This window comes from Sarcophilus harrisii, chromosome 2 (genome assembly GCF_902635505.1).
Source record: "Sarcophilus harrisii chromosome 2, mSarHar1.11, whole genome shotgun sequence".
Classification (NCBI taxonomy): domain Eukaryota; kingdom Metazoa; phylum Chordata; class Mammalia; order Dasyuromorphia; family Dasyuridae; genus Sarcophilus; species Sarcophilus harrisii.
Window position 1 is genome coordinate 633,413,396 of NC_045427.1, and position 13,325 is coordinate 633,426,720.

The 13,325-nt window shown below is 48.4% G+C and overlaps 1 protein-coding gene across 1 annotated transcript in view; it reads right to left on the reverse strand.

Moving 5' to 3' along the window:
• Positions 1 to 11,814, reverse strand: part of TSPAN15 (tetraspanin 15) — a 45,901-nt gene extending 34,087 nt beyond the window's left edge. The window contains exon 1 of the mRNA XM_031956847.1: positions 11,651 to 11,814. Coding sequence (XP_031812707.1) covers positions 11,651 to 11,746 — 96 coding nt within the window. The 5' untranslated portion in view covers positions 11,747 to 11,814. The remainder of the gene's footprint in view (positions 1 to 11,650) is intronic.
• Between the last annotated feature and the right edge of the window lie 1,511 nt (positions 11,815 to 13,325).

The following is a 13,325-nucleotide window of genomic DNA, read 5'->3' on the forward strand; positions in this document are numbered from 1 at the left end:
CCCAGGGCCAGCCTGGGCCGGGAGGGAGCTCTGGCTTGGAACTCAAAGCCAGAGCCAGAGGGAGCAGGTGCCGGGCAAGGGGCATCAGGCTGCTCGAGGGCCGGGCTGGTTCTCCCACTTGCTCCCCGCCACTGGCAGGAGGGTGAGTCTCCGACCACTGTCCGCCCCCATCAGAGCCAGCCTGCCTCCACCATGAGCTCACTCTGCCCCAGGCTGAGCCCCTTATCTCAGACCACCCACCCCCCACACCCACACAACAAACCTGGCTCTCTCCCAGTGCCGGGGCTGGGGGTGGGGAAGGGCACCTGTGCCCAAACTCCCCACGCACAACCTCAGGTCCCCCACAAGGGATCTCGGAGCCAGCCCGGAGTGGTGGGGGCTCCCCCGGCCCAGTCAGAGCCGGGGCCCTCCCTCAGCCCAGCCCAGAGTCGGGGTTCCCCCTGTGGCATGGCCCAGGGGACAGAAGGCTGGGGGGTCACAGAGGACCAGGTTCACTTCCTGCTTCGGACTAGCTGTGTGACCTCAGATAAACCACTGAGCCCTTCTGGACCCATCTCCTCCTCTGTAAGTGAGGGCAATAATAATAATAATCATTATGTACGGTGCCTACCTCACAGTGAAGGTGAGAGACACTGCAATTCCTGGAGAACTGAGTGATGGCAAGGAGAGGGGATCTCCTCAGTAGCAGGAACTCCAGGTGTGCAAAGTCCCCGGCAAGTCTGGGGGACTCCTGGGGGGCTGACAGGTTAATGCCCCCAAGGCCTGTCACAGCTCACGGTGTCAGGGGTCCTTGCTCCAAATCTCCATCGTTCCCCATCTCCAAGCACCGTGGGAAGTGGGCAGTTTATAATTATCCCCATTTCGGACAAGAAAACTAGAAAGCACGGCCTCCGGATGGAGGTGTCGGTTCTATTTTCTCATTGGGACACCTTCTTGACTTTTTAAACTTACTTTTGACAAATGCTTTATATTAAATTTAATAAACATCATATTAAATTGTTTCTAATTAATTTGATGACATTAAGAAATGGCAGAAATATCCAGAAGATTGTTAGGGACACTGGAAGAGTCTCAAAGACTCAAGAGTTCAAAGGGACTGGGCTTCCTACTAAGCCGGAGGACTTTTCACCTGGTTTGGAACAGGTTGGTACAAAACCTGGGGAACCAAGGCTTATCTGGTTTACTTAGGAGCTCCACCCAAGCCTTCAGCAAAGTCACCAGAAGGAAGCCACGCAGAGAGATAAGAGGGGGAAAGATCAGGTCACAGAATCTCAAAGCAGCAGAAGACACTAAGAGCCCTTTCAAGTTCTTCAGGTTTCTCTGGTTTGGGGTCTGCCAATATAGGACATTGTATGCTACAACAATATTATACATATATATGTATATATATTCATTCATTCATACACACCACACTCACATGCAAAATCTGTTACATCTAGACATATATAATCTATATCCGACTGCTTGTGAGAATGGGGAGAAAGAGAAAACATTTTGGAACCCCAAAATCTTACAAAAATGAATGTTGAAAACCCACTTCTACATGTAATGGGAAAATAATAGACTATTAAAATAAAAGGTGAAAAAAAAAAGTGTTCCATCTGTGGATGCTCACTTCTACAAAAAAGGCAAGAAGGTATTTGTCTCTAAACTCCCAATATCCTAAACTAAATAAGATAAAAACTCATTTGTCCTTCTACAAAGATCCCTCATTCCGAGGGAATCGAGTCTTTGCAGCAAATCCGGCCACTGTCTGTCCCCTGAGAAGGCAAACTGGGATTCTTAATTCTAATCCTCCATTTCCCACTCCCTCCTACAGCTTTCCCCACTAAGGCTCCCCTTCCACTTCTTTATCTTCCATATAAGACACATAAACTCCTTGAGGGCAGCAGGACTTTTTCATCTTTCCTGGTATCCTAGAGGTTACTACAGGGCCTGGCACATAAAAGGTACTTAATAAATGCTGGTGGATTAAGGGTGTGTTCCTAACGCTCCTCAGGGACAAAAATGTCCATTATAATCCCTGAACATTCAGCTTCCCCTTTTTATGTTCTTTCTGTTTACTCTGGATGAAGGGGTATTTCCCTGGTTTTGCTTATTTCTTTCCCATCAGTTCATAAAAGATTTCCCATGCTTCTTTAATTCCTTATAGTCAGCATTTCTCATTATGTTTAGCCATTTCCCAATTGATGGGCATTTGTTTCCAGTCCACAGGCCCACAAAAGAGCAAGGCTTTAAATGAGTTTGGCCCCAAGAACAAAACAAGGCATCTATCCATTGGGGAGAGGAAGGATTGGGGACCACCGCATAGCTCTTCCTCACTCCCTGGAAGGCCCTTGCGTGGCCGGCTAGTTCTATTCTTTCTAACTTGGGGATGATGGTGGTCAAGGCTCAACCGGTCCCGGGGCCAGCTTCCAAATGGGTGAAATGAAGACCAGAGGATTTCCAAGGACCTTCCAGCTCCAGACCCACTGATACTCCTTCCCTGGGCATCTCTAACAGCTCTGCCGGTGCAGGATGGAGGATGCAGCAGGAGACTGGGTTTTAGTTCCAGGTGTCATAGTGACCAACTGACCTACTGTGTGTCATGAGTCCTTGAGCCCTCTCAACCTCCTTCTCTATAAAGTGAGGGTACTGGGCTAGACCACCATAAGGTCCCTGCCAGCTCCCCAAAAGTCCAACAGGACTGTTGGAAGGACCCTCCACTGAGACCACATGAGTTTCCTCATTCCCTATCATGCTCTGGACTCAGCCTGAGCCAAGGTCTCCAAAAACCACCAGACTGCTCATTGGATTACACATCCATCCCAATAAACCCACCTCGAATTGATAAAGGCCCTCCTTTTAAGGCCCAACTCAGTAAACACCTCCTTCAGGAGGCCTTCCTACAGAGCCTTCCTCTTCCTCCTTCCATTTCTTGAGACAAGACCTTACCTCAAAGTCTACCATGGGATATTCTATATTCTAAGTTCTTTCCAACTCAGACATTCTGTGTTCTATGCTCTAATGTCTTTCACAGCTCTGATATTCTATGTTCTATGTCCAAGACCCCTTTCAGCTTTGACATTCTACAATGTTCTAAGATTCTTCATAGCTCTGATATTCTATATTCTGTCCTAAGAGCCCTTCCAGCTTTGATATACTTTGTTCTAAGGTTCTTCACAGCTCTGACTTTCTACAATGTTCTATGGTTCTTCGCAGTTCTGATGTTCTATGTTCTATGCCCTAAGGGCCTTTCCAGTTCTGCCATTTTGGTTCTATATTCTAAGGTTTCTCCAGCTCTGACGTTCTATCCCTTGCTCTCTTCTCACCTGGCATTTCACATTCTCTTTAACATCCATCCCAAGTCTATTGAAAGGGATAAAAGGGATACTCCTTTCCAAATCCAAATCCAAATCCAAAATATTAGATAATAAAAAAACTAGATTTAATTAAGAAAATCATTTCTGAAGAACCGGAGTTGACTTTCTTGATGCTGCTGGCTCATAATAACTATGAGGTCCAAGTCCTTTTCCTGAGGAAGCTGGTTTCCAATCCCAACAGTGACGCCAGGTCAGACACCCAGGAGCCCTAACAAGAAAGATCTTCCTAAGTCTCTGCTCCGCTTGTTATGCCAAAGTTCCCTTTTAATGGGGTGAACAGTTCCTCTAATTGTCCTATTTCGTAATTCTGCCATAGGCTATAACAGTCCCCTCTTAATGGTTGAGATAAAGGTTTTATAGACATTCCTTAATGTCATTAGAATATCAGTAACCTTTCTCTATTAGGTTATCCCCACCTAGGTCCCTCCATTCTGTCATTGTTCTTGTTATTCCATAAAAGGCTCCCCCCCGCCCCCCCATATTCGGGGCTAGACTCTTTGAGATGATAGTCTCGTCTAGCGCTGGGATCAACATGGATGCATTGGTCCCAGTATTTCTCTCCATTTAATAAATTATTGAATTGGTCTCTAATCTCTGTCTTGCTCAGTTTCTTCGGCATTACACACTCAGCTCCATTCCCCCTTAAATCGGTTATTTTTTTTTTTTTACACATTTTTCCCCACTATGAGAAGGTCCTTCCTATCTCTGGCTCCTCAGGGCTCAGCACCAAGATGGTGGAACTGTTGAGTTACCCAAACACAGGCTATTTAGGGCAGTTTAGGAACTAGCAGGCCAATCAGGTGAGCAAACAGATTGAGAAATTAAGTGACTTACAGAGAATCCCAGGAGCTAAGATTTGGGCCCTACTCTAAGCCCTCCACAGCTCTGCCCATCTGAGTCCTCCCAGCTCATTAAGGGCCAGGGCCAAGCCCAAATGCCAGTTCAGATCCAGGTGGTTTTCTCTGAGCCCCCCCCCCCCCCCCCCCCCCCCCCCCCGGCACTCCCCCACCACTCTGCAGGAAGAGCAACCGCCCATAAAATGGCAACAATCCCTGTACAAGCATCAACTCATTTGAGCCACAAATGACAAGGAGGGAGAAACTTTTATTTTCAGTTGACCAGAAGGCCACCTGGAGGAGCAGCTTCCAGGCTCTGTTCTGAACCTAACAGTTTTACGGCGTAAGAGGGAGTTCAAGGCCACACGGCCGGGCATGTGGAGGTGGCTCCGGAACCCAGACCTTCCTCATTCTCAGCTCCATACCCACCAGACCGTACCTCCTGAGACCGGTGCTACCGGCACTAATACAAATAACAAAAACTGAGGCTTCCGGGGTAGCCATCTATCTACCTGGGATCACAAGGCTAGTGTCGGAGGCAGGATTCAAACTCGGTCTCTTGTGATCCATCAATCTGGCCCAACTCCCTCATTTTACAGATGAGGAAGCTGAGACTGGGAGACATAAAGGGACTGCCCAAGGCAGGATATGGCAGAGCTGGGATTTAACTCCGGTCCTGTGGTTTCTGATGACACAGTATGATACTTCCTCCCCCACAGCAGAAGGAACCCGGGCCAGGACTAAACAATTCCAGTCTCTGCTCGACAAGTCTAGCAGCACTAAAGAGGATGCGCCACTGGGCACCTCAGTCTTTCCTTCTGCAAAATGGGGACAATGATATGCTTATTGTCCATACCTCACGGTGCTTGAGAGAGAGAGAGAGAGGGCTTTGTATAAACCTTCATGCTACTGAAGTGAGAGCTGTCATTATTTCACCTCCAATTTGTTTAAGCAGGTTCCTGATTTCACTGGTGTAGGGTGCTCAGGTGAGAAAGTTCCTTTTACGGGTGCAGATCAGCACTCACTCTTCCTGTCAGCTGCCATTTGTGATAGTCCTACCTCTCTCTCTCTCAAGAAAAAATTCTTTTTTTTACCTGCAAATGCCATGTAATTATTGGGGGGCTTTATGATTAAAAGCCTGGTTATTGGGGGGCAAGGAAGAAAAAGGCTAGTGATTTATCAGTCACACATCTCCCAGGATAAATACTAGCTTACATTTCATTGATAATATCCTCAGATAATTCATAGTCTGAGAGGGTAAGTGATTTACCAGAGGAACAAAAGGAGGATGTGGGGGTCCCTCTGACCACCAAGACCCTCAGAGGGCCCAGTAGAAAAAGCAGAGAGCACAGTTTTGAATCCCACCCCTGACATTTCCTGGGAAAGTCACTACCATCACCACCATTTGTAACACGAGGGATTAGATTGGATGGCCTGTAAGTTTCCTTCTAACTCAAAACATGATCATTTAATATCAGCTTCTGCCTCAGCACTGAACCATAGCCTGAAACTCCCCCACCTGCGGCTGTAAAACTGCCTTCCCGGCGGTCACTCATTCTCTCTGGCACCAAATATCCCTGAAACCCTGAGCTCCCTCAAAACTGCTGTGGAGAGCTTCTTCCCATTTAAAAATGGATCAACACCCTCAGAAAGAAGCCACCAGCAGAGCGGGGGTGTCTGTCGCCACAGTAAACAGCCCTTTGCCCCTGCTCACAAACAATGACTGCTCGGTTTCGCTGTGAGTGGTTTTCAATGTTTAGGTCCCAGATTGCTTTTTTTTTTTTCCCAGCCTGCCTTTCTTTTTCCCAGGCAGGGCCAACTGGGAACCCAGTTCCTGAGAAATCTTTCGCCTCCTCCTCCTAGGAGCGCTTCTGCCTACTATTCAAGTCAGCATCCTGGAGGAGTAGGATCGAGCGCTTCTGGCCTAAATACTTGGAAAGTCTATGGTCCTGAAGAGAGATGTCAGCTGATCTGGAAGTCATCCGTTCTGCCACTAATTTCGTAAGGTCTGTGTAATCTTTGGAATAAGTTATTTAGATCCTGTAAAATGGGCCTTTAAGTTTAAAATATTTAGGAGAGTTCTTATCCTGGGTTTGATAACTATATTTTCGGATAATAGGATTTCTTGAATGAATCTTGTGATACATTTAATTTATTTAAACAGATCTTAAAACATTTAATTAGAAATATTCATCTCGAAGAGCTCCCTAGCTCTGGTTGACAACCAACCCAAAAGGAGCCTTCAGGCCAGAATAGAATCCCTTAGAATGCTAATGGATAGTGAAAGCCTTCATTTGCTTAGTTCCTGTAAATGCCAGGAATCTTCACTTCAAATCATTGAGAGCTGGAGAGCTGATCATTAAGCTTCATCTCCCTAGGAGCGGTCACCCTGACATAGCCTCATAGGGCATGAAACTCAGAAACCAGCCAGAAAAAGGCAATGATTAGGAGGAGCAGGAGAGCAGAATGTCTGCTTTGCAAGCTGACAGGATGGGAAGGCTAACTGCTTGGCTTTGCTTTCTCCTAAATAAGGACAGAAGAACTTGACTGGCATCATAGCCACAGAAGCCTGGGAGGGGCAGAGGGCATTGAGGAATGGACTCAAAAGGCCTCATAGTTCTCACCTAGGGCTGAAGGTCAGGGAGGTTCCGGCCACCTGAGAAAAAATCCACCATGCCTAGCAGCTTCAGAACTAGGCTTGAAACCAAGGAATAATTAGGAAGGAAGGGAGGGAGGAGACAGAAAGTCTCCAGCCCAGAGCCTGACAAGAAAGGGGAAGGAACCTGGTTTCCTGCTCAATAAAAGGACCAGAATGAACTTGAACCTGGCTCATTAGAAGAACTGGGAGGGGCAGAAGGCTCAACTTTTGAGGAACTAGCCTGCAACCAGTCCTGCTGCTCATTAGAAGTGTTCTTTACCTGAGAACCAGGAATCCAGTCCAGGGATGGCTTTCAGGGGTCCATGCACTTGGAGAAAAAAAATGACACCATATGTTCACTACCCAAGTCACACAGCTAACTAGGGTTTGGAAAGAGGCCTCAAAATATAACAAAGTAGTCCGGGAGGGGAAGGCACTGATCACTCGGGGGAATCAGGAAATGCTCCAGGAAGGGGGAAGAGGGGAAACTCACTTGAGCTGAATGTAGAAAAAAGACAAGGATTTTAAGAGGTTGCCAAGAGCAGGGAACACTGCAGTTTGGGGGGGAATGGGGACAGCAGGTTAGCCGGCTTGTTGGAATAGGGAGTGCGAGATGGAGAATAATGTGAAATGGGGCCCGGGGGAGACATACTATGAAGAGCATTCAATGCCAAAGTTTTATATTCTATTGAAGCATGGAGGATGTGAACCAAAGGTTGTGAATTATTTTTGGCTAGATGTAGATAAGTCCCTTTCAATCCACTGGGTCTCCAGGGGTTTCAGTAGACTACCACCTAAGGTGGCCACAACCCAAAATCTAGCAGAGACGTGGGAGCCCCTGAAACTCAGTGAGCAGAACAGTGATAATCAGAGCCCTGATCCGAGGCAGCTGAGGGATGCAAACAGAAAATCAGGAAGTAAGTCTCAAGAGGAAGAAATCTGAGATCGGCTGAGGAGGAATCACAGACCTCATGGAAGGGGATGTCCAGGCCCCGACGGGGAAAAGGCACAGCAGGAGGCCATGGTTGGACTGTAACTATGCCATCACACTAAACCCAAGCCAGCAGAACTCAGATCTTTAGTTATTAGCTTTGGAAGTATCCCTGGGAGACCGGCTGGCCTCATTGTAAGCTGGGGCCCAAAGGCTGATGTAATTTGGGTAAGAGTACACAGTTAGTTACAGGCAGCTCTGCGGGGGAAAGAAGAGTACTGAAGATCTGAGTTCAAATACAGCTTCATTTGTGGGCATTTAGGATCGGATTAGAGAGAAGGTTAGCCTCAGTTTTCTCATCTGTAAAATGTGCTGGAGAAGGAATGACCAACCACTCCAGCTACTTTGCCAAGAAAACCTCAAATGGGGTCAACAGAGTTGGACGTAATTGAAACTATTAAACAATAACAATAGCACACAGCTAGTTATTATTACTGGTATAGCTGGGACTAAAACCCAGGTTCTCGACTCCTAATCTAGTCCCCCTTGGATCACACCAGTTCACAACCAGAGTCAGAATATAAAAGATTAATTTATTTATGAGAGTGTGATGTAGTGGACAGAAAGTTAAACTTAGGGTTTAGAAAAAGACCCTAGTTCGAATCCAATCCCCTAAGACTAGCTACACGATCCTCAGCAAGGTAATCAACCTCTCCTTATAATCAACCTCTCCTTATCCCTGTGTCCTTTTCTGTAAAATGGGCACTGTAATGTCTGAAGTACCCAGGGGGTTGGTTGTTGTAAGTTTAAAATTGAGATCACACAGCCCCAGGCAGAGGGAAGCTAAGTCATGCACCAGAGGAATGGTCATTTCTCTACCAAGTCTCTGGGTTTCCTCATCTGCAAAATGGAAGGGGGAAGGTGGATTAAAAGACCTCTGACCCCTTCTAGCCCTAACTAAGTGAGCCTCTAACATACACACAAGGTGTAGTGTGTATTTTGTGTGTCTATATTATATGTATATAATGTGCACACACACAAACAAGGACTTGCAAACTTTAAAACGCCACAGGGACAAAGAGTGGTTCTGGATAGTACAAGCACAGGCTTTGTTGCCCAATGAGCAATGTGGAAGCTAAGTCATGCACCAGAGGAATGTCATTTCTACCAAGTCTCTGCATAAACTCTCATCTGACAAAATGGTACCAGGTAGGAAAAGAGTGGATTAAGAGACTGTCCAGTGAACCTTTCTAGCCTAAGTTTCTGAGTCTAACATACCCACAGGTAGTGCATTTTGTAGCTGTCTATATAATGTATATAATGTCACACACAACACAGCCTGAACCTAAGTAACTCCACATCAAAACTGGTCGATGAGTCACACTTCTGTGCCTCTAAAATGTCATTTTATTGGAATAGGGTACTTCTAGATAATGAAACGCATCTATCCAGACTAGGTGGCTCACTCACTCTAGAAGAGCTGGCCATTTGTAGAGAGTCCAGCTGGAAAGCACTAGGGTCAGGGTCAAGTCTTCTAAGAGCAGGACTTAAGTCCCGCTCAGCTGTCATCCAAATGATGGTCCAAACTACTGCTCTAAGAGAGTAGAACTTCTATAAAATCCTCTCTTGGACTGTAGTCTTGCCTATAAATGTCATTTTATTGGAATGGTACTACAATTTAAAGGACACCTATAGCAGCGAGTGAGCTCCCTCCCTGATGACTTAAATTTGAAGTGAGAAAGACCTGAACTTGGATCACTAGGGGTCCCTGGTCACAGCTACTAAGGTGGGACTTAAGTACCGTCTCAGCTTTCCTATCACTACATCAAGATAGTCACATCTACTAGAGAGAGAATCAAATGAATCTATGACTGTTAATGCTTTGCAAATCTATAAAGCTCTAGTAAATGATCACATTATTATCTACGGAGTCACCTATGCACTAGAATGTTAAATTTGAAGGCAGGAAGACCTGTATTCTATCCTATCATGACACTCAGTGGATATAATACAGGTTCTTGTCAATACATCAGAGATAGTAACAGCATCTACCTAGAGGATCATGATTACACCGTTATGCTTGCAAATCTTATAAAGCTCTTATGATGACTAGCTTCTTTATGTCTACGGCATGTGCCTTGCATCTGAAGGTAAAAGCCCTTGAGGCTTGCGTATCTATATAGGGTCTCCTGCTAGAATATGAATAGGCTCTGGCAGTTCATGAATAAAATCTGGCCTATCTGACTACTCCCTTACATCAAAGAGTATCATCTTCTCCTACTGTCCACCTAGCACTCTGGTAATTCTCCTCTTACAACTATTCTCCTAGTTAGCATGAATGGTCTTCGTTCCTGCCGTTCTCATGAACACAACTGGCAACTCACTCCTTATCTGAGAACCTTTCCCTAATCCCCTAACCTAATTTGCGCTCTCATTCTCCTATGCATCATCGCTAAGCCCTTCTGCGTTCGCTCTTGTGCTGGATGGAAGGACAGGAAGAAGTCCACGTTTCCTGGAAGGAAGCCTAACCTTAGAGCGCTTTTCCGAGGAAGGACAAAAGGCAGATCTGCATATATTGAACTTGTTAGGATGGAAGGAAGGAAGGAAGGAAGGAAGGAGGAAGGAGGGAGGGAAGGAAGGAAGAAGGAAGGAAGGAAGGAAGGAAGGAGGAAGGAAGGAGAAGGAGGAGGGAAGGAAGGAAGGAAGGAAGGAAGGAAGGAAGGAAGGAAGGAAGGGAAGGAAGGAGGGAGGGAAGGAAGGAAGGAAGGAAGGAAGGAAAAGGAAGGAAGGAAGGAGGGAGGGAGGGAAGGAAGGAGGAAGGAAGGAAGGAGGGGAGGGGAGGGAAGGAGGGGAGGGAAGGAAGGAAGGAAGGAAGGAAGGAAGGAAGGAAGGAAGGAGGGAGGGAGGGAAGGGAAGGAAGGAGGGAAGGAAGGAAGGAAGGGAAGGAGGGAAAGGAAGGAAGGGAAGGAGGGAGGGAGGGAAGAGGAAGGAAGAGGAAGGAAGGAAGGAGAGAAGGAAGGAGGGAAGGAAGGAAGGAAGGAAGGAAGGGAAGGAAGGGAAGGAAGGAAGGAAGGAAGGAAGGAGGGAGGAGGAAGGAGGGAGGAAGGGAAAGGAAGGGAAAGGGAGGGAGAGGAGGGAAGGAAAGGAAGGAAGGAGGAGGAAGGAGGGAGGAGAAGGAGGAAGGGGAAGGGAAGGAAGGAAAGGAAGGAAGGGAAGGAGGGAGGGAAGGAAGGGAAGGAAGGAAGGAAGGAAGGAAGGAAGGAGGGAGGAGGGAGGGAAGGAAGAGGAAGGGAGAGGGAGGGAGGGGAAGGAAGGAAGGAGGGGGAGGAAGGAAGGAAGGAAGGAAGGAAGGAAGGAAGGAAGGAAGGGCCCCCCCTCCCCCTCCCCAGGGCCCAGCGCCACAGCCGGCCCTTAACAAATGGTCAGCGGCTCTGGCTAAGTAAGCCCAGCCTCGTTCCGTTCCTCCTCTCCGACACCGGGACACTCGGGGCACTTCTTGGCTCGCTGGTGCAGGGAAGCCCGGCTAAGAACGGCCACTTGTGCAGACCGGCACCGTCCTCGGTCTACAAGCTCACAGTGGCCCCAGGCACGGGGCCCCAAAAGTGTGTCTGGCCCTGACCGGCACGAGGCGGGAGGGCTGCGGTTCTCTTCAGCGCCGGACGCCCGCGGGGCCGCGGCCGTCCCGGAGCATCTCGGTCAGAAGCGCACCAGCCGCCCGCTGCGGACCCCCCCCGCCCCGTCCCCTCCGCCCGTGCCGGCCCCTCGGGGTCGGGGTCCCCCCTCCCCCGGCCGCTCTGCCACGCGCGCCCTCTTCCTCCCCCTCCCCCAGCTACGCCCCAGGCCGGCTTGGGAAGGGACCCCGGCCCGCACGGCCCACACTCACCCAGAAGAAGGAGGCGTAGATGACGAGCGAGAACTTGAGGTACAGGTAGGAGCAGCGCGCGCAGTAGCGCACCTGCTCCGAGTCCCCGCGGGCCATCGTCCTGCCGCCGCCGCCGGAGCCAGACTCCGCCGCCGCCGGCCCGGCCCGGCCCCACCTGCGGCTGCAGCTGCCGCCCGGCCCGGCCGGCGTCCCGCCCCCTCCGCGCGGCCGCCAATGGGAGCTGGGGGGCGGGGCTCGTGGAGGGCGTGGGCGGGGCGGCCGCCGCGGAGGCCGGCCCGAGAGCTCCGCCTGCACACAGCAGGCGCCTCATGCGTGCGTCCCCTCCGGCGTGGCTCCGGGTGCCGCCTCTGGAAGGCGCCAACCCCCGGGAGGGCGCCTGCTCAGGGACCCCGCCCCTCGGCCCCGGGGCACCCGGGGTGACCTCCCTGCTCCCGCGCGCGCTCCGAGCCCCTCCCCGCGGAGACTTCGCTCCCGGAGGCCGGGGCCGCCCTGGCCTCCCCAGCCCAACTGCTCTCCCAGACTCCGGGCCCAGAGCGACGGGAATCCCTTCCGCCAGGCCCGCCGCCGCCGCCCGTCCTGGCGGGCTGTGGGGCCGCGGGGTTATGGGGGGCGCTCAGCGGGCGCGTGCTGCCTTTGACAGCTCGGACGCGTTGGCTCAGCTTCAGCTCGCGCCTCTCCGTCTCACTGTTTCCCTCCTCCGTGTGCGGTGCGTCCTCTCCCTCATTCTTTCCCCTCCCCCTTCAGCGAGAGGCGAGCAGTTTGATGGGGATAGTGCGTGTAGAGTCATGCGAAGAACTCCTGCATTAGCCACGTTGCAAAAGAAAATGCAGCCCAAAACAAACACATAAGTAATCGTTTTTCGAGAAATTAACAAAGTAGTTAACAAAAGAAAACGCAGCCCAAAACAAACACATAAGTAATCGCTTTTCGAGAAATTAACAAAGTAGTTAACAAAAGAAAATGCAGCCCAAAACAAATAAATAAATAATTGTTTTTCGAGAAATTAACAAAGTAGTTAACAAAAGAAAACGCAGCCCAAAACAAACACATAAGTAATCGTTTTTCGAGAAATTAACAAAGTAGTTAACAAAAGAAAACGCAGCCCAAAACAAACACATAAGTAATCGTTTTTCGAGAAATTAACAAAGTAGTTAACAAAAGAAAACGCAGCCCAAAACAAACACATAAGTAATCGTTTTTCGAGAAATTAACAAAGTAGTTAACAAAAGAAAATGCAGCCCAAAACAAATAAATAAATAATTGTTTTTTAATAAATTAACAAAATAATTAACAAAAGAAAATGCAGGTCAAAAAAATGGAGAATAATAAAGTTTAAAAAACGTGCTTCAATATACATTCAGACCTGATGAGTTCCTTCTCTGGAGGAGAAAATAGTTCAGGAACCAAGGTGGTCGATGGTACAACCTGGAGTCAGAAAGACCTGGGTTTAAATTCTTTCTCAGACACTTAATAGCTATATGTTCCTGGACTAGCCATTTAACCACTGTCTGCCTCAGTTTCTTCATCTGTAAAATGTGAATAATAATAATAATAGCATCTACTAGCCGGGAGTTTTGTGAAGGTAAAATGAGTTAATAAATAATAGTAATATCATTACATTATTATTAATGATATATTATATATAAATAATAAAGCTATAAAGTACTTTGTAAAC